Raw genomic sequence first — 19,268 nt, 5'->3', positions numbered from 1 at the left:
GTCAACCCTTTTGGGGGGCGGTAACTACCCAAGGGCTGCCTGGGCGTCCGTTTTCTCCGCAGCTGGAAGTCGGCTGCTAACGGAGCTCCGGTCCGTGTCACGGGCTGCACATGGCGCAAACCCGCCTCCCCGATTTGTTAATGAGCCACATGCCGCTGACAGCCCTTGGGCAATTAGGGATTCATTATTTTTTCATCAGAAAATGTCTTTGTGTGCTCCCTGTTGCAGAATGTGCTCACTTTTTTGGCGGGGGGGGGGGGGGGGAAGGAAGAGCAATGTTTTCATCGCTCCGCTTGCCGTGTGGCGCCCATCTGCTGGAGCACTGGGTCACCGGAGCTGGCAACCTCTGAGGTGGCTTTGGCGTCCCCAGAGCTGCTCGAGCGCCGGGCATGGGGGGGCTGCCGAGGCTCGGCAAAGCCAGCTGGGAAAAAAGCGGGTGCCAGGTTGGGAGTTTGGGGCAGGAGCAGGAACCAACGGGGACATCTGCCTCCTCCTGACTGGTGGACTTGTCCCAGTCCAAGCTGGGTGACCCTGCTGTGGGTCTGGCCTTCTCCTTGTCCCCATAGGTGCTTCTGCCCACTCTCCCCCACATCTCGCCCTGCTCGGGCATCCTCTTGTCACCCTGTCCCCTGCTGCATCCACCTGCAGCCACCTCCGCATGGTAGCCAGTCACCCAGGCTTCACCCCGGCTCTGCGGGGCCAGCTGGGCCACTGCAGGCCTGCAGGGCCAGCAGGGACTCGCAGGCAGCAGCACCCATGGGCAGTGGGGACCCATGGACAGCTGGGATCCGTGGGCAACAGGGGTCTACAGGCAGTGGCACCCATGGGGAGTGGCACCTAGAGACAGCGGGGACCCACAGGCAGCGGGGATCCACAGCCGGCGGCACCCATGGGCACCAGGGACCCTCAGACGGTGGCACCCATGGGCAGTGACACCTACAGACTGCAGGGACCCACAGACGGCAGCACCCATGGGCACCAGGGACCCTCAGACGGCGGCACCCATGGGCAGTGGCACCCACAGAGAGTGTCACCCATGGGAACCCACGGGCAGCAGCCCCCGCAGACAGCTGTCAATACACACCGCTGGCGCTGTGGCCACAGGTTTTCATCGTTACCGGAGTTTCTCCATAACGAGGGGAGCGGGGGCCTGTGCTGTGGGGCTGTGGTGGCCTGCGGGTGCTTGGAGTGCCCCAGATGGGGACCTGGGGTGCAGGTGACCAGGGCCCAGGGTGGCCCAGGGTGGCCCAGGGTGCCCTGGAGGAGGGCAGGTTTGGGGTGTCCCAGACAGGAGGGGTCCCTGGGTGCCCTCGATGGGCTCTTGGGTGTCCCAGGTAGGGGGGGATTTTGGGGTGTCCTGGGCGGGGGAGGGGGTCCCTGATAAGGCTTCTCAGGATGTTCTCAGTGGGGTCTCAGGGTGCCCCTTATGGGTTCTCGGGGTGTCCCGAAGGGGGGGTGTCCCCTGCACAGGTGGCCCTTGGGGGATCTTGGGGTGCCGCAGCCGTTGGGGGGGGGGGGGGGGGCGACGACCCAGTGCCAGCACCCCCCAGGGCAGGGGCTGTGGGGCGGAACGGGAGTGGGGGCGGGGACCTGTAACCTGCCCCCTCCCCCTCCAATTAGCGGCAATTAGCGGCCATAAAGGGGCTGCGGGCGGCTGGCGGGGGGTGAGTGCCGGCGGCAGCGGGGGGAAGGGGGTCATGGCGGCGGGGGACCCATACGTGGAGGTGAGGGGGCCGGGGGAGGGGGCCCCATGGCCGGGGGAGGGGGCCGTGTCCCAGCCTTGGGTGCTGCAGAGGGACCTGGAAGGGCTTCTTCCCCTGCAGCCCTGGGGGCAAAGCCCTGCCCACGGTTCTGGGGGGGTTGTTGCAGACCTGGGGGAGGGGGGGGAAGTCTTATGCCTCCCCCGGGGGCTCAGCACCCCGGGTGGCTGCGGATGCTGTGGCCTGGGTGTCCCCCTGGGTCACCTCCCCGCTGGTGCCTGGTTTGGTGGCACCTCGTGGGGCCACAGCCCTGGGCCCATCCGTGGGGCCGCTCACCCCACACGGGTGCTGCCGTGGGCGCCGCACCCCAGCGAAGCCGCTCAGGGGCTCCCTGACCCGCGGGGACCCGGGGCCTGGCAAGTCCAGCACCTCCCGGGGGTGCTGCTCGCAGGTGGGAAGATGGGTTTGGCGCTGCCTGGGCCCCCGGCTGGCCCGCGCCTTGCCCAGCTGGCCTGGCTGCTGTCGTCCCCCGGATCCTGGCCCGCATCCCTCCGTCCAGCTCTGCCTGTCAAGGATGCTCCCGCTGCCAGCGGGCGGCAGGACAGGCTCTTGCCTCTTGTTTTTGGTGCTGTGTATCAAAGATGACGGCTACGGCTGTAGGCCGGGCTGTAGCCACGGCCCTTTCTCCCCGGAGGCGCAGCAGCGGCCTGCGGGGGCGGAGGGTACAGGTGTTTCTGCAGAGCTCAGAGGCGCAGCGTCCGCCATCGTGGCGTGATGGAGGCGCTGGCCTGGGCGAAGCAAGAGGGGTTTCTGTGCTTAAGGCGTGGTGGGTTGCCTTGTCCCGAATAGCTGGCCAGGCTGGGACCAAAACGGCTGCACGACTGACTTCGAGCGCCCCGTGGAGCCCTGAGGTTCCCTTCCAGCTTTCCCAGCGCATCCCTGCTCCAGCGCCAGCTTGGTGTCCCGCTGGAGCAGGGCCGGGGAGTGGCCGAGGGGCGAGCCGGGCGCGCTAGCAGGGATGCTGTTTTGTCTAGCTGGGGATTTCAGGCTGAAATCTGTTAGTGCCTTGCCGGGAAGCTGTACATCGTGCAATTTTCGCTCCCCCCAGCGGCTACTGCTCATAAAAGATAATGGCTTCCTGTCACCGCTGCAACCGGAGCCCCTTCCTGCCCCCTTTATTTCAGCTGCAAGTCAGACCTTCAGTCTGCTGAGGAGTCCTTGGACGCGAACCCGAAGTTCAGCCCCTTCCTTCCCCCCTCCCCAGACTCCCAGCCTATTCGGTGCTTGTCGGATCAACTTTAATGGTGCGTTAACACACGTGCTCCGCACACCGCGGACCTGGAAACATTCGCTGCGAGCCAAGTTCCCTGGATTCACAAAAATCAGCGAAACCAGGATGGCTTTTTCAGGCCCCGTTTTCTAGCGAGGGACTGGCCCCAGCCCACTGCCGGGGCGGGGGTGTGTGTGATGTGTTAAAGCCCCGTTGCCGCTCTGCCAGAGCTCCCAGCTCTTGTGGCAACGGATATAGCCGTGCTCCCATCTCAGCCTGAGAGCAAAGCTGCGGCCGTTATTAGATTCCTCCGCCTTTCCCCTTTCTAAGCGTGCAATATGGCCTCACCTCTGCCTGCTCGGAGCAGCAGGAGGTACCAGCCCCTTGATGCAGAAGCTGCAGTGACAGTGGTGACAGCTCGGCGCAGAGCGGGGCCGTCGGCACCCCAGGTTAGGAGCGGGAGCTGCGGTTCCCCGGCCGGGGAGCGCAGGTCACCCTGTGCCAGCCCGGGGCTGGGTATTCGCCCTCTTGGCAGCTGAGGGGGTGCCAGCAGCAGCGGTTTGTGGGTGGTTTTTTCTTTTTGGCCCAGTTCTTACGACTCTACCCCGGTCGTGTTGTGCCACTTGACCCGCGCTGAGCGTGGGATCCTGCAGGGTGACTCCAAAGAGGCTTTTCCCAGGCGTGAGGGAGGTGTTAGCGCTCGGGTCGGGGCTCACCGTGCTGCAGAGCTCCCACTTCACCAGCACCCGCTGGCTGCAGAGGGGAAACTGAGGCCGGCAGCAGGGTGCTGGAGGTGGGCAGCACTCGCCCCATGGGTGCCAGCTGGTCCCTTGCACAAGGCTGCCGGCTGCGGCTGGCCCCGGGGAGCTGCAAATTTGGGAGATGAAAAGGGCATGGGGTGATTTTTTTTTTTCTTATCTCGGTCCCTGTGCTCTGGCCTGGAGCTGGGCGTTCAGAGCTGGTGATGGTCTCTGCATCCCCTCGGTACTTATTGAGGGGTCGGTGCCGCATGTGTTCTCCATCCCTGGAGGGGTTCAAGGCCAGGTTGGCCGGGGCTTGGAGCAACCTGGGCTGGTGGGAGGTGTCCCTGCCCAGGGCAGGGGGTGGGAACAAAATGGTTTTCAGTGTCCCTCCCTTCCAACCTAACTGTGAATCTATGATCTGCTTTCCAGCCTGGTATCTCTGCTCAGCCAAACCAGGCGGTCACGTCCCCAGCACGCCGGGCGTTCCGAAATGCCCGTGCTCGGCATCTCCTGAAACCTTCCCTGCAGCAGCAGGCGTGATCCCATCCTGGGAGTGGGGCAGAGACAGCCCCCAGCCGTGCCGAGGGTGGGAGAGGTGCTGCCCTTCCTGGGGTGGGCAGCAGAGCCCAGGAGAAGCAGGGCTGCAGCAAAGGCACCCCCCTGCACATCTGGGGAGCAGCTGGGTAGAAGCCCTGCCTGCGGGAGCCAGTGGGCTGTGGGGCACCTGGCAGGTGCTGGGTCCCACGGCTCGCCCTGCGATGGCGATGCCGAGCACTGGGCCGGCTGCCCGAAGTGAGAACCATGGGGAGGGCTGTGGTGCTCGGTTCAGAGGCTGGTGGCCAGATCTCTTGGCTGTGGCTCTCTGCAGGGATGTCCCCCCTACCTCTCATGTCCCCGCAGGGTGCCCGGGTGTGGATCCCTGACTGCGCTGAAGTCTGGAGGGTTGCGGAGATAACCAGAGGCTACAAGGAAGGAGACACCACTCTCCATCTCCGCCTGGAAGATGGCTCGGTAAGGCTGGCGCTGTGCAGCCCCGCGGGTCCCTCCTGCGCTCGCCGTGTGGTCGGGCATCCTCAGATGGGGCGTCTTTCACCTCTGCACCCCCAAACCAGCCTGAGCTCCTCAGCAGGACGCAGGGAAGCTCAAACACTGCCTGCACATGACCCGTCTGGTGTCTGAGCAGGAGCCCGGACCGCTGTGGCCGGTGTGTGTCTCACCGTGCCTCGTGTCCCCTGACTGCCCAGTGAGCTGCTCCTGCCTGACTTCCCGAGAGGTCTCCAGCTCAGCCGTGCTGGCTGGGCTGTGATTCCCGGTGACCAACAGCCCCAGCGTGGCCTGCAGACAGCCTCCCTCCAGCTGCGCTGCTCCCCACAGACCCGTCCTGCCTCCGCGGGGCCGGCTGACCCTGCTCAGCGCTTGTCCTGCTCCATCTCCATCGCTGCCAGCAGGAGCAGGGAAGTGCTGGTGCCTCTGTGCTCGGCGCTGGTGAGGCCTCACCTCGAGTGCTGTGTTCAGCTCTGGGCCCCTCTGGACAAGAGGGACATTGAGGTGCTGGAGCGTGTCCAGAGGAGAGCGACCAGGCTGGGGAGGGGTCTGGAGACCAGGGCATGTGAGGAGAGGCTGAGGGAGCTGGGCATGTTCAGCTTGGAGAAGAGGAGGCTGAGGGGAGACCTCCTTGCCCTCTACAACTCCCTGAAAGGAGGGTGCAGAGAGGTGGGTGTTGGGCTCTTCTCCCAGGGGAATAATGATGGGACCAGAGGAAATGGTCTGAAGCTGCGGCAGGGGAGGTTTAGATTAGATATCAGGAAGAATGACTTTACTGACAGAGTGGTCAGGCACTGAACAGCCTGCCCAGGGAGGGGGTTGAGTCACCATCCCTCGAGGTGTTTAAGAAACGTCCAGATGTGGCACTTCAGGGCATGCTCTAGTGGCACAGATTGTATGGCTGGACTCAATCTCAAAGGTCCTTTCCAACCATTCTGATTCTCCTCTGATTCTCCTCTGATTCTCCTCTGATTCTCCTCTGATTCTCCTCTGATTCTCCTCTGATTCTCCTCTGATTCTCCTCTGATTCTCCTCTGATTCTCCTCTGATTCTCCTCTGATTCTCCTCTGATTCTCCTCTGATTCTCCTCTGATTCTCCTCTGATTCTCCTCTGATTCTCCTCTGATTCTCCTCTGATTCTCCTCTGATTCTCCTCTGATTCTCCTCTGATTCTCCTCTGATTCTCCTCTGATTCTCCTCCCCCACAGGCACTGGCCTACCCCATTGAGTTCCAGCTGCCACCTCTCTGCAACCCCGACTGCCTCTTGGGTGCCGATGACCTGGTGGCCCTGAGCTACCTGCATGAGCCGGCCGTGCTGCATTCGCTCCGCCGGCGCTTCCTGGAGGCCAACGCCATCTACACCTACTGCGGTGAGCCCTGGGCACCCCCTCCTGCTCCCTGTCCCCTGCCCCTTCCCCGCAGCTCCCTTTGCACAGCCCTCTTCCTCCAGGTATCATCCTCGTGTCCATCAACCCCTACAAGCCGTTGCCCATCTACGAGGAGGAGGTGATTTACGCCTACAGCGGCCACGAAATGGGGGACATGGATCCCCACATCTTTGCTTTGGCAGAGGAGGCGTACAAGCAGATGGTGAGGTGAGAGCATCGTGTGGGAGCATCCCCGGGGCTGCAGTGGGGAAGGGCTGAAGCCCCCTCTGGACCGTGGTGTCCCTGTGGAGAGAGGTCCTGTTGGGTCACAGGCTGTCCCCAGCTCATGTCCTTTTCTGGCAGGTTTGGGAAGAACCAGTCCCTCATCATCAGCGGTGAGTCGGGCGCGGGGAAGACTGTGTCAGCCAAGTATGCCATGAGATACTTCACCACCATCGGGGGCTGCGTAGGTGACTCCAGCATGGAGGAGAAGGTGCTGGCCTCCAGCCCCATCATGGAGGTGGGTCACCCTGGGTCCCCAGGCTCTGCATAGGGATAGCTGGGGTGTCCCCACAGGCACTCCCCATGCTCCTCATGGCCTGTATCCCTGATGCGATGCCATGCCTGGTTCCCCCCCGTGAAATGGGTAGCAGGGACTGAACTTCTCCAAAGCACCTGAGATCTGGGGCCAGCTAAAACCTCCTGCCCTCTTTCCCTGCCAGGCCTTTGGGAACGCAAAGACAACCAGGAATGACAACAGTAGCCGCTTTGGGAAGTACATTGAAATTGGCTTCAGCCAAGCCCATGTCACAGGGGCCACCATCAAAACCTACCTGCTGGAGAAGTCCCGTGTCACCTTCCAGGTGGGTCTGTGGGGTGGCAATGGGGACAGGGCTGAGTGGGAGCCCCAGTCCTCAGAGTGGGAGGATGCTCCTCCCGGGCATCCACTGGTGAAGTGACCCCAGAGCTGCCGAGTCAAGCTGGGAGAGGGGAAGGTGTCCCTTGTCCCCAGACCTGGGGCTGTGGCACTGCCGCAGTAGAGCAGGGTGGCCCAAGGTGACATGGCTTCTCAGTGATTTTTTTCTTTTTTTTTTTTCCTGCTCATCCACAGGCGAAAGCAGAGAGGAACTACCACATCTTCTACCAGCTCTGTGCCTCGGCCACCCTGCCCGAGCTCCAGGGCCTGGGTCTTCGTGAGTTCCCCCCCGTTTCCCCCCCACACCATGAGCCCCATGGCACAGCTTGTTGCCAGCCCGTCTCACGCTGGGCAGTGCTGGACCTTCCTGCCCTCCCCAGCTGGGGCCTGGGGGTGGTGGTGGGGCTCTGCTGCTGCTGGGCACCCCGGGGTGGGATACGGGTGGTCGGGAGCCCCAGGGGGGCAGATTGTGCTGGCTCACAGCCTGACATCTCACCTGCAGGTGGGGCAGAGTCCTTCCACTACACCTGCCAGGGCTCCGCTGCCCCGAGCACCAACGACGCGGCCGACTTGGACAGCACGCGACATGCCTTCTCGCTCCTGGGTACCGTCCTGGCCGGGCACGCGTGGGGAGGGGGCCCACAGGGCTGATTGTCCCACTGCCCTCACCCCCCCGTGCTGGTGTGGGAGTGCTGGTGCCAGACATGCCAGTGCTGGAGAACCTGGCTGTCTACCGGCCCTTCCCATCCCTCCGGTTTGTGTGACGTGGGGGGAGCCTGGGGAGCCCCTCATGCCTGTGCTGTGCCCGCAGGTGTCCCCGAGGCTGACCAGCTGGAGCTATTCAGCATCCTGGCTGCCATCCTGCACCTGGGCAACGTCGTGGTCAGAGGGAGGGACCGCCGGGGGGATGGCTGCTTCGTGGAGGTGGGCGAGAGCTTGCCGTCAGAGCCCTGCGTCCCAGACCGGTCCCTGAGCCACACTGGCTGCGGGAACCACGTCTCGGCAATACCGCGGTGACAGGGTCTGTCCCTTTGCAGCCTGCCGATGAGGCCCTAGGGCTGTTCTGCGCGCTGCTGGGTGTGGAGGCATCGCAGGTGATGCGCTGGCTCTGCCACCGCAAGCTGGTCACTGCTGGTGAGACCTACCTGAAGCCCCTCTCCAGGCAGCAGGCGCTCGACTCCCGGGATGCCCTGGCCAAGCATATGTACGGGCAGGTCTTCAGGTGGATGGTGAGCAGGGTCAACCGTGCCCTGCGGTCCCTGGAGGGCCACCATACCTCCATTGGCATCCTGGACATCTATGGGTAAGGACAGTTCCCTTCTCCTGGGCTGCCTGGAAGACCATGGTCCTGCTCCTGCATTGGCTGTGGCTGCAGGTTTGCAGCCACCGAGCGCTCCAGCTGGGACACGGGGCAGTACCATCCCTGCAGTGGGGACGGCTGGGGGCCTGTGCCCGGATCTCGTGGCTAGCTGGGGTGGCTCGGCCCGGCAGCTGCCTGAGGCAGGTCTCTGGTCCCCACAGGTTTGAGATGTTTGAGCTCAACAGCTTTGAGCAGTTCTGCATCAACTACGCCAATGAGAAGCTGCAGCAGCTCTTCAACCTGGTGGGTGTCACCCAGATGTGTCTCCTTGCTGGCCGCTGGTGAGGGTGGGCCCTGCAGGTCCCTGCAGCGCTTTTGGTGCTCCCTGCCTCGAACGTGGCTGGTGCTGCGGTCCCTGCAAACACGAGGCCCTGGGAGGCTGCTGTAGCTGGGCACGGGCCCCTCCTTTCTCCCAAAGTGCTCCTGCTCCAGGAGAAGGGCTGCTCGGGTGTTTTATGGAAACCGAGTCACTGCCTGCAGTCTGCCTGGTGGCTGGCCACCTTTGTTCGCCTCCTGGCTCAATCCTGCTCTGTCCTCCCTGCCCTCCAGCACGTCTTCAAGCTGGAGCAGGAGGAGTATGTGGCCGAGGAGATCCCATGGGTCTTCATTGACTTCTGTGACAACCAGCCATGCATTGAGCTCATCGAGGGCCGGCTTGGCATCCTGGACCTGCTGAATGAGGAGTGCAAGGTGGGCAAGGGATGCTGGGAGGAGGCTGCTGTGGCCACCCAGAGCCCCCCTGCTGCCCCTTCTGACCCGTTTGCCTTTCAGATGCCCCAAGGCAATGATGGGAGCTGGGCCCAGAAGCTTTACCAGACCCATGTTGGCAGCTCCCACTTCCAGAAGCCCAAGAGGCCCACGGATGCTTTTGTTGTCTGCCACTTCGCTGGCAAGGTAGGGAAAGCCGTGGCAGTACAGCCCTGGCTGGGGGAGCTCGGCAGCGGCTCCGCACCAGCGGGCACCCAGCCTGCCCTGCCCAGAGCTGGTGGTGGCAGCTCCTGCAGCGTCCCAGGCTGGGGAGTGGTTCCTGCTGGCTCTGCTCTTGCTGGGCTGGTCTGCAACTCTAACTGAGGGTAAAAATACGGAAACTCTGGCTGCCATGGTTCCCATCAGTAGCCTTGCAGCAGGGCAGGAGCTGGGCGGCGCGGCCACCACCAGCTCTGACTCCTGCAAGCCCTGCGCCAAAGCAGGCTGGGGAGCTGACGCCGGGGCTTGCCTCGTCTCCTGCCAGGTGGAATACCAGTGCGATGGGTTTGTGGAGAAGAACAGGGACGCCGTCCCCGAGGAGCTGGTGGGGCTGCTGCGAGCCAGCAAGGTGAGAGCCACCCTGAGCAGGGGCTTTGTAGGGCAGAGCCTGGCTGGATTGTGGCCCCTGGGGCTGGGAAGGACTGGTGGTGGAGGAGGCATGAGCCGTGCAGGGTCAGCCCCTGTCTGCCTGCTGGCACGGCCCCGTGCAGTGCTGCCTGTGTTCAGGGTGCCCTGAGATGTGGGTGATCCCCACCCTGCTCCCCTCTCTTGGGCCTCCCCATCCTGGGGGACGCCTTGGCTGCGTCCCCGCTGAGAGGGCTGGAGGGTCCTGCTGCTTCCAGGTCTGTAATGCTGTCACTTCTCCCCTCCCACCCTGTGCCACCCTGGCAGAAGGTAAGGGACATCTTGGAGGGCTCTCGAGCACACCTGGGAAGGTGCCCGTGGCTTGCGCTTAGTTTTTCCTGGGCAGGGGGCACAGCTGGATCTGGCACATCTGGGCTGTAGCAGGGCAGAGGACCGTGGACCGGGCTGGCTTCTGGGGAGCCTGTGGGCATTTGGGGCTGTGCCTCCTGGTGGTGCTGGTGCTCTGGGTATCGGGTGGTGCTCGCTGCAGGCTCTGCCTGGCTCTCACAGCTCCGCTCTGTGCAGTCTGCCCTGCTTACTGAGCTCTTCCTGGAGGAAGGGGACGGCCCCGTATCCCTGCAGTCCCGCAGGTCCAGCGGGCCCAGGATGGCTGGTCGTCCTAGACGCAGATCGCTGTCCAGTAGCCAAAAGAACAAGAAGTCCACTGCTAGCCAGGTATGGGGTTGGGGGGGGGAAAAAACGTGTGCTGGACCCGCACAACCGGTGCTGGGGTAGCCCCAAGGGGGCCCTGTGTATGTCCTGGCCCGGGGAACCCCACAAGCCCTGGGGATGTTCCTGCTGGCCCCACGCTTGCCCTGTCCTCCGCAGTTCACAGCCTCCCTGAAGCGGCTGATGGAGATGCTGGGCAGCACCACATCGCACTACGTCCGCTGCATCAAACCCAACGATGGCAAGGAGCCCTTTGTGTGAGTGCCTGGCCGGGGAGGCCGGAGGGGCTGGGGACACCGTGAGGTGCTGCTGTCCCTCTTGCCCTGGCCCCATGTTGCTTGGCCGTGCCAAGCTGGCTGGGGCCCATTCTGCAGCAAGTACCTCTTTGTCCCAGGTTTGACTCCAGGCGAGCAGTGGAGCAGCTACGAGCCTGTGGTGTCCTGGAAACCATCCGGATCAGTGCCTCGGGCTACCCCTCCAGGTACCCGCTGCGTCAGGAGCACCCTGGGTGCCCCCCAGCTCCAACCACAGCACCCCTGACCCCGCTCTGTCCCCCGCAGGTGGACGTACCAGGACTTCTTGGAGAGGTACAGGGCTCTGGTGAGCAGAGAGGAGCTGAGGGGCGCTGACGAGAAGCAGATCTGCAGCCTTGCCCTCGAGAGGCTGCTCCAGGTCAGGGTCCCGCTCGGGGGGTGCGGCTGTGGGGCCAGAGTATCCCTTTGTTAGGGTTTGAGGAACCCACGGCAACTTATTGTCGTTGAGACAATTATTCTCCCACCTGATGACCCCTCCCCACTCAGGGGAAGCCGGGGGAGTGGGGGGGAAGCAAGGAAACCCAAGGGTTGAAATATAAATAGATTTAATAGAATAAGACTAAATAACAGTAATAATGCCAAAGAACCAGTATTGATCCCGAAATGGGGATCAGATGGGAGACAGGGAGGAACGCGGCCTCCAGGGAGGCTGGAACGGGAGATCGGTGGCATGGGGAGCATCAGTCCTGGGGGGGCCTGGCTGGGGTGTCCTTTGTCCCTGGGACTGACAACACCCTTGCACGCAGGACCCCGGCAAGTACCAGTGTGGGAAGAGCAAGGTGTTTTTCCGGGCTGGCCAAGTGGCTCGCCTGGAGGAGCTGCGGTCCCGGCGGCTGAGGGTGGCCTGTGTCCTGCTGCAGAGGCACCTGCGAGGCTGGCTGGCCCGGAGACGCTTTGCGCGGGCACGGGCCGCGGCGGTCTGCCTGCAGCGCCATGCCCGGGGCATGCTGGCCCGGAGGTGAGTGGGGAACGGGGCCTGGAGGGAGCTGCAATGAGCTGTGACAGAGCTCAGCCACCGGGTGAGCTGGCGCTTGGGCTGGCTCTGGGCTGGGCTTTGACTTGGGTGTCCCTGTGGGCTGGGCTGCGGGCTCTCTGCCACCCCCCTGTCCTCCTGGCGGGCTCTCTGCCACCCACTGCCCCAGCTCTCTGCCCTCCCTGCAGGTTCGCCAGGATGCTGCGAAGGACCAGGGCTGCTGTGACGCTGCAGAAGACCCTGAGGATGGTTCTGGCCCGTCGTTCCTTCCTACGGACGCGCCAGGCTGTCATCACCATCCAAGCCTTTGCCCGGGGCATGTTTGCCCGGCGTCTTTACCAACAGGTAAACTGGCCCTTGGCCTGGCAGTGGGTGTCCTGATGCCACCCGGCGGCGGGGGAGGGGGCTGTGCGGATGCCACTGCCCCATCTCTCCCTCCACAGATGGTGTGGCACCAGAAAGCCGTGGTGATCCAGGCCGCTGTGCGTGGCTGGCTGGCCCGGACCCACTACACCCGTCTGCGTGGGGCCGTCATCTACCTGCAGTGCTGCTACCGGCGGGTGCGGGCACGCCGGGAGCTGCGGCGGCTGCGCCTCGAGGCGCGCTCGGTCGAGCACTACAAGCAGCTGCACAAGGGCATGGAGATCAAGGTGATACAGCTGCAGTGCAGGCTGGATGAGCAGGTGGGTGCTGGTTTTGTGGATCCCAAGGGAAGCTGTTTTGGTGGTGGTTTTTTTGGTGTGTTTTTTTTTTTTTTTTTTTGCTGACCACTTCTTACCGGTCCCTGTGCAGCCAAAGCCATGCCTGCACTTGCCTTCAGCCCTCTCCCGGCCCTGGTGTGGGAGCTGGCTCTGCCTGACACGTGTCCCCAGGCAGGAGTCGTGCTTCTGGGTCTCATTCCTGAGTTTTCAATGCTCCCCTAGGGATGTGGGGCCGGTGGTCCTGGGGGTGGGCTGGGCACCCTCCTGGGTTCTCGGTTGGGTGCAGTTCCTGGGTGGGAACAGTTCTGGCACGGTGCGTTTGCCCACCACGCTCCTGCCGCCACCGTTTGGGTGTCTCTGCTCTGGCTGTCACCAAGCCATTTCTGGGGGTGTCTGTGGAGGGGGAGGGAGGGATTCCGTGGTGTGATCCTGTCTCTGGGGGTTGGGGGAAGCAAGGTGGGGAAAATCCTGCTGTTGGGGCTGGCCAGGAGGTGGCTAATGGGCTGTAAAGCCACGGGGAAGCTCATGTGTGGCTCCACATGGGATGGCACGTCACGGAGAGCTGCTTTCCCAGGCCAGAGCTCTGCTCGTGGTGATACCAGGAGGCTCAGGGCTCCAAACATGGATGGGAAATGGGGTATCCAGGTTCATTGCAGAAGGGTGGTCTGTGTAGTCATGGGAGACCTGTGGGGACGTGCCCTTGTTCCCGGCCACCTGCCTGACGCGCTTTGCCCACTGCCCCAAGGCCCAGGAGAAGCAGCGGCTGGTGGAGCAGCTCTCGGTGGTGAACGCTGCCCATGCCGAGGAGGTGCAGCGCCTGCGGGTGGAGATGCAGCAGCTGCGGGAGGATGCGGCCCGTGATGCCCAGGTCCAGCAGCTGCAGGAGCAGCTGGCCGAGCTGGAGAGGCACAGAGCGAAGAGCTGCCTGGGTCAGGAGGTTGAGGAGCTTAAGCAGGTCGGTCTGGTTGGGGGATGCTCATGCTCTGGTTGGGACTCCACGGGGCTCTCTGGGGACCTGGCAGCATGCTGTGCTTCCTGCCGTGGGGTGGGACCCTGGAGGAGACCTCTGGCACCCCGGGCTGGCCCCACACGGGGGCTCTACCTGCCCCTCCGCTTTCTGACAGCGCTTGGCAGAGGTGGAAGCCATGAAGCTGCAGCTGGGGGAGGAGAAGGATGCCCTGATCCAACGCGTATTGGAGCAGTCACAGGATCTGGAAGGTAAAAGGAGTCTTCTGATCCTGACGTCCCATTCCCCTGGGGATGGGCTGGTCCTGCCGGCTTGGTGTGTTCCCGCGTGGCCCCTGGCAGAGGGGTCCTGGCTCTGCCTGTCCCCACTCCCTGCCGTGTCTGTCCCCACAGAGCAGCACCAGCGAGCGGCGCGGGAGAGCCAGGGGCTTCTGCAGGAGCTGGAGGAGGAGCGGGCACGCTACCAGAGCCTGGTGCAGGAGTACGCCCGCCTGGAGCAGGGCTATGAGAACCTGCGGGACGAGGTGGTCTTCCAAAGGGTGAGGGGCTGGCGGGGACACGGGGAGGCTCAGGGCATCCCCTCCCTCGCTCCCTTGTGGGGAGCAGGCAGTGGGAGAGGTGGGCTCCTCAGCTCACGTGCTGAGGGATCCCCAAGCCAAGGTGTCCTCCTGACGCTGTCGCTGCTCTGCCCCAGCTGATGCGCCAGCAGCGCTTGGGGGGCAGAGGAACAGCCTTGTCCTTCTCTTCCCCTCTCAGCAAAGCACCTTGAGACGCTCCCCGTCGTCAGAGAGCTTCCTGGGCTCCGAGAGCAGCTACTTGTCCTCCATGTCCACAGCTCCCTCACGAGATGACTCTGACCAACAGGCTGAGGCTAGTGGTGATGCTGGTGGGGGGGGGACAAATGGATGGTCCCATCCCCTGGCTATGGGGACAGATGCACCCTGGGGCTCCTGGCTGGGAGCTGGTCCCCTCGGGGAGGGGTGTCTGCAGGTGTTCTAGTGCCAGCACCAGCTGCTGTGCCAAACCCCGTCTCTGCACCCAGGGGCTGGAGGAGCGGTGGCAACTGGTGCCGGAGGGGCCACAGCCCGGCGGTGAGGTGCTGCCGAATGGCAACGTGGGCCAGGATCCCTTCGAGAAGGCGTACCTTCTCCTCCTGAAGCAGCTCAGTGCTGCCAATGAGGAGCTGGCCCGGACCCGGGAGGAGCTGCGGAGATCCAAGGCTGCTGTGGAGCCGGAGGAGAAGAAACCATTGGACTTCCTCAAGCGCAGGGTGAGCCCCTGCCCCGCTGCCATGGGCAGGGCCAGGCCCAGGCTGGTGGGTCTGGCCTCACCCTGCTCTCCTCCCCCCGCAGAACCTAGCGGAGATGCTGGGGCTGGGCAGGAGCCCGGAGAAGGGGGCGGTGGATGATGACTTGAAGCACGCATACGATGCGGCGCAGGTTGCCAATAGGTGAGTGTGGTCCCAGGGAGATGGTCCCCAGCTGGTTTCCCCACAATGGGTTGCCGGATCCATGCTGCTGGTGGGACTTGCCCTGGTGTTTTAGCCAGCCTTGGCTCGGCTCGCAGCTGCCTGACCTCTGCAGCGCTGTGGTGCTGGGCAAATCCTCTTCGAAGCCACCACCTCCTCACGTGCTTTTGGCACTGTGGCCCCAGCTGGGCTGGGAGCTGCGTTTTCCTGGGGGGCTGGAGCATCCCACCTGGCACCGAGCACAATCACACCAACTGCATGAACGGACTGGATGCCATCGGCTCAACAGGAGTAACAAGTGATAGGACAAGAGGAAACGGCCTCAGGTTGTGCCAGGGGAAGCTTAGGATGGGTATTCAGAATAATTTTGTCACCAAAAGGGTGACGAAGCATTAGATCAGGCTGCCCAGGGAGTACCTCTATCCCCGGAGGTATTTAAAAGCCGGGCAGACGTGGTGGTGCTGAGGGATGTGGTTTAATGGTGGCTTTGTCAGTGTTGGGGTGATGGTTGGACTTGATGATCTGGAAGGTCCCTTCCAACCTAGGCAATTCTAGGATTCCATGACCCTCTGAAGAGGGCAGGGCTGGTGCAGCCCATCCCTGGGCCGTGCTGCGTGTGCTCCAGGCTCAGTGCAGCCCGAGGGGAGATGCTCCGTTAGCCCACCTAGGCCCACACTCTCTGGAGAGAGTTGCCAGCCCTGAGGCTTCCCAGCAGCCTCCCCAAGGGATGGGGGGGGTAGCAGCCGAAGGAGGTTGGTGCCTCAGTTGCCCTGTGTCTGCAGGCTGCTGGCGAGTCAACTGCGGGAGGAGAAGCAGCAGCACGAGGAGGAGGTAGAAGGGCTGCACCTCGACATCTGCTCCCTCAAGCAGCTGAGCCAGCAGCAGGCAGCCCTCATCCAGGACCTGCAGCGGCACCAGGGCCAGGAGGGGCTGCAGCACCAGGTCCTGCGGCTCAGGGAGGAGAACTGGGTAAGGAGGGCACGGGCAGGACCGGCCTTGGGGCTGCCTTCCCCCCACCCTGCCTTGGGAGCTGCAGCAGCCCCTTAGGGAGCAACACGGGGCGGGGGGGACGACCCTGCTGCAGCCCCCCAGCTCTGCCCTGCTTGGTGTCCGCTGAAGGAGGCTGACTGAGCCCTACCGGGGCTGTCCCTGTGCAGGAGCTGACCCAGAAGCTGGAGAAGCGGGAAAGGACCATGCTGAAACTGCAGAAGCAGCTGAGAGTCTATGCCAAGCAGATCCAGGAGCTCACAGGCGAGTGCCGGCATGGCAGGAGAGGTGTGGGGCTGGCTTTGGAGGGTCACCAGCCTGGCTGGAGGCTGGAGCATCGCCCAGCCTCAACGTGGGGAGCAGAATTCCGCCCCCCCCAAACAGAGATGCTGGGAAGCATCTGCATGGACTGAGCTGAGGGGACCAGATCTGGGTCCCGCAGCCCAGGACACAGCAAGGTTTGACCTGCACTCCTCTCCCCCAGTGAAGAGAGAGGCTACTGGGCCAGTGCAGGAGTTGTCAGCGTCTGCTGTGGTCCTGTCCCGGTCCCTCCCGGTCCCATCCCTGGCTGGGCCGTCCCAGGCCATGCTAGCGTGGCGGATGGAGGATGAAGGGCGCATTATCAAGGCCATCATTACAGGTAGGGATTGGGGACACGGGGACTCCTTACTCCGGCTTGGTCCTTGCCAAGGTTTCTTGCCAGCCCCTGTGAGAGCTCATCCTTTCAGTGTCGCCGGGGCAGCATCCTGCCTGGCTCAGGACCAGCTTTCTGTATCCGCCTGGATCCCAACTGTTGTGCTTTCCCCGGCAGACTACAAACCGCAGAGCAGCCCCGGGGCGCTCCCAGACCTGCCAGCCTACATCCTCTTCCTCTGCTTCCGGCATGCGGACCACTGCCATGACGAGCCCCGGGCCCGCTCGCTCCTGGATGCGGCCATCAATGCCATCAAAAGGGTCATGAAGGTGCTGGGCTTGGGGGCATGGGTTGGGCTGAGGAGCAGGAGCTTCACTGGCCAAGGCGGGGGTGGCACTGGGGCAGCAGCCTGGCCCCAGGGCGCAGCGTGTCCCTGAACCACGGCGTCCAGCCAGAGCATCTCCTGGGGTGAGGGGTGCCCCTGGGTGCCGCAGGGCTCCTGCGAGAGGGTCCGACAGCTCTGCAGCGAGCTCTGTGTGGCTCTCGGACCTACTGTGGGGTGTGAGGGCTTGCTGCTGTCACTGCCGGAGCCCTGCTTGACCCCAGTGCTCTCCGTTCCCCTCTTGCAGAAGCACAGCGATGACTTTGACGTGGTGGCACTCTGGCTTGCCAACACCTGCAGGCTCCTGAACTGCCTGCGCCAGTACAGCCAGGACGAGGTAGGGCTGGGCTGGGCTGCAGGGGTCTGCCACCTCCCTGGGAAGGGTGGGAGCTCGGTGGGGAAAGGGCTTGTCCCCACCTGGGGCTGCAGCCTCTTTGCCCCCACCCCAGGCAGGGCTGGGCTGGGCTGACGCTGCCCCACACACACTCTCTCGGGGACGCAGCTGTGTCCCCTGGTGCTGCTGGCTCTGACCCAGCCTGTGCCTGCAGAGCTACTCTCAGGGGAACACAGCGCGGCAGAACGAGCATCGCCTGCAGAACGTGGACCCCCAGAGCTCCTGCTGCGGCCTGGGTGCCCTGGCTGTCCAGCTCTACCAGCAGCTCATCCGCACCGCTGAGAAGCGTCTCAAACCCATGATTGGTATGGCCTGGCCTTGGGGGACTCCAGGGCACTTGTGGGACACTGGTTCAGGGAGGGAACGCTGTGCTCAGCTGGGTGAACTGCCCGCACTCCGTTAGAGGCTGTACCCGGAGGGGGAAGGCTCTGAATTGGGGTCCCGCTTCTATGAAGGACCATCTTCTGTGAGGGACCATCTGCTCCTTGAGCACCCTGGCTTGGAGGAGGTGGCTGGGGAGCTAAAGTGGGCTCAGCACCCTAGGGACCTCGGGCTGCATCCATGGGGAGCGCTACTCCCCTATGCCATGCTTTGCAGCCTCATGGAGCAGGGCTAGCTTCTGGGCTAGCCTGGGCCAGCTATCCTGGAGGTGTCACTGGCCCCTATATCCCCACCTGGGTCACAGCCAAGGAGCGGTGTCTTGCCGCAGGGTCTTGCCTTGTTACGATGAGCCTTTTCTTCCCTTTAGTCGCTGCCATGTTGGAGAGTGAGCCCATACAGGGCTTGTCCTCCTCCTGCCCTCCTGGCCACCGCCGGTCCTCAGGAGCCCCTGCCCACACCCTGCCTGAGCTGCTGCAGCAGCTGGGCTCCTTCCACGCGGCACTGGGCCGCCATGGGCTGTCCCCCAGCGTGGGACACCAGGCCCTGCGCCAGCTCCTCTTCCTCATCAGCGGCACCACCCTCAACTACCTCCTGCTGAGGAAGGACACATGCTCCTGGAGCCGGGGCATCCAGCTCAGGTCAGTCCCCACACAGGATGGGTGTCTCCGGGGGAGCTGGGACATGGCCTGTGTCCCCCTGCCTGACCTGGTGTCCCTGGCAGGTACAACATCAGCCAGCTGGAGCAGTGGCTGCGGGCAGAGGGGCTGCAGCAGAGCGGGGCCTGTGAGGTGCTGGAGCCCTTGGTCCAGGCAGCCCAGCTGCTGCAGGTGAAGAAGGTGACGGAGGAGGACGCTGGAGCTCTCTGCAGCCTGTGCACGGTGCTGTCACCCCAGCAGGTAGTGGGCACTCATCCTATCCTGGGGCTCCTTGGCCTCCCGGGGGTACCAGGGGTGCGCTGGGGTGGGGATCATGCTGTGCCCAGAAGGGTCTGGATGTGCCCAGCCCTTCCCCGTTCATGGTCCCCACCATCTTCTCCAGGTTGTGAAGATCCTCCGGGCTTACACCCCGACTGCCGGGCTGGAGGAGCGCATCAGCCCCAGCTTCATCAGCAGCGTTGAGGTAAGCAGGACCTGGGGTCGGTGCTGGGGGAAGGGACTCGGTGCCACGTGGGTCCCCTCACTGGGACAGCTCTGGATACGAGCACTCTGTCCCTACAGAAGCGGCTTCAGGCACAGTATGGAGGGGAATCCAGCCAGCTCCTGGTGGACACCAGCCACCTCTTCCCTGTGAACCTGCCCTTCACCCCCTCCCCCCTGCACCTGGATGAGCTCCGCATCCCTGATGCCCTCAACCTGGCCTTCCTTATCCGCCTCTGAGCCCAGGTCCAGCCCTGGGTCGCTGCCCGTGGCCCATCAAGGGCCATCTGAAGCCCCTGAGGTGTACGAAGGCCGTGAAGGCTGGGGACGCAGCACTTCATATGTGTCCTGATCTTCTGGGAAGTTGTTTGCTGAAACTTGGGGGTCTTGTTTGTGGCACAGCCAGGGCCCATGGCAGTCCTGTGCTGGGGGTTTTGGCCACTTTTTAATCCTTTGAAGTTAATAAAAGTCTTTTGCAGATAACTTCGGTG

The 19,268-nt window shown here is 63.6% G+C and overlaps 1 protein-coding gene across 1 annotated transcript; it reads left to right on the top strand.

The window, feature by feature from the left end:
* Nucleotides 1-1,697: 1,697 nt before the first annotated feature.
* LOC134526491 (unconventional myosin-Vb-like) lies at nt 1,698-19,017 on the top strand. Its single transcript, XM_063358411.1, has 37 exons — nt 1,698-1,724; nt 4,614-4,724; nt 5,966-6,128; nt 6,209-6,353; nt 6,489-6,645; nt 6,848-6,988; nt 7,237-7,318; nt 7,544-7,645; nt 7,853-7,965; nt 8,079-8,344; nt 8,563-8,644; nt 8,951-9,091; nt 9,173-9,295; nt 9,633-9,716; nt 10,298-10,447; nt 10,601-10,698; nt 10,836-10,922; nt 11,002-11,113; nt 11,502-11,713; nt 11,917-12,073; nt 12,172-12,411; nt 13,175-13,384; nt 13,554-13,647; nt 13,789-13,934; nt 14,152-14,265; nt 14,438-14,665; nt 14,748-14,845; nt 15,646-15,832; nt 16,021-16,114; nt 16,335-16,490; nt 16,662-16,813; nt 17,114-17,203; nt 17,415-17,565; nt 18,009-18,279; nt 18,363-18,537; nt 18,680-18,760; nt 18,859-19,017. Exons 1-37 carry the CDS (start codon nt 1,698-1,700, stop codon nt 19,015-19,017), a joined length of 5,199 nt encoding a protein of 1,732 aa, XP_063214481.1.
* The last annotated feature ends 251 nt before the right edge of the window (nt 19,018-19,268 follow it).

The sequence above is a fragment of the Chroicocephalus ridibundus genome, chromosome 22 (genome assembly GCF_963924245.1).
Source record: "Chroicocephalus ridibundus chromosome 22, bChrRid1.1, whole genome shotgun sequence".
In the NCBI taxonomy this organism is placed as follows: Eukaryota; Metazoa; Chordata; class Aves; order Charadriiformes; family Laridae; genus Chroicocephalus; species Chroicocephalus ridibundus.
Note: the sequence above shows the minus strand (reverse complement) of the source record. Positions and strands in the feature narration are given on the sequence as shown.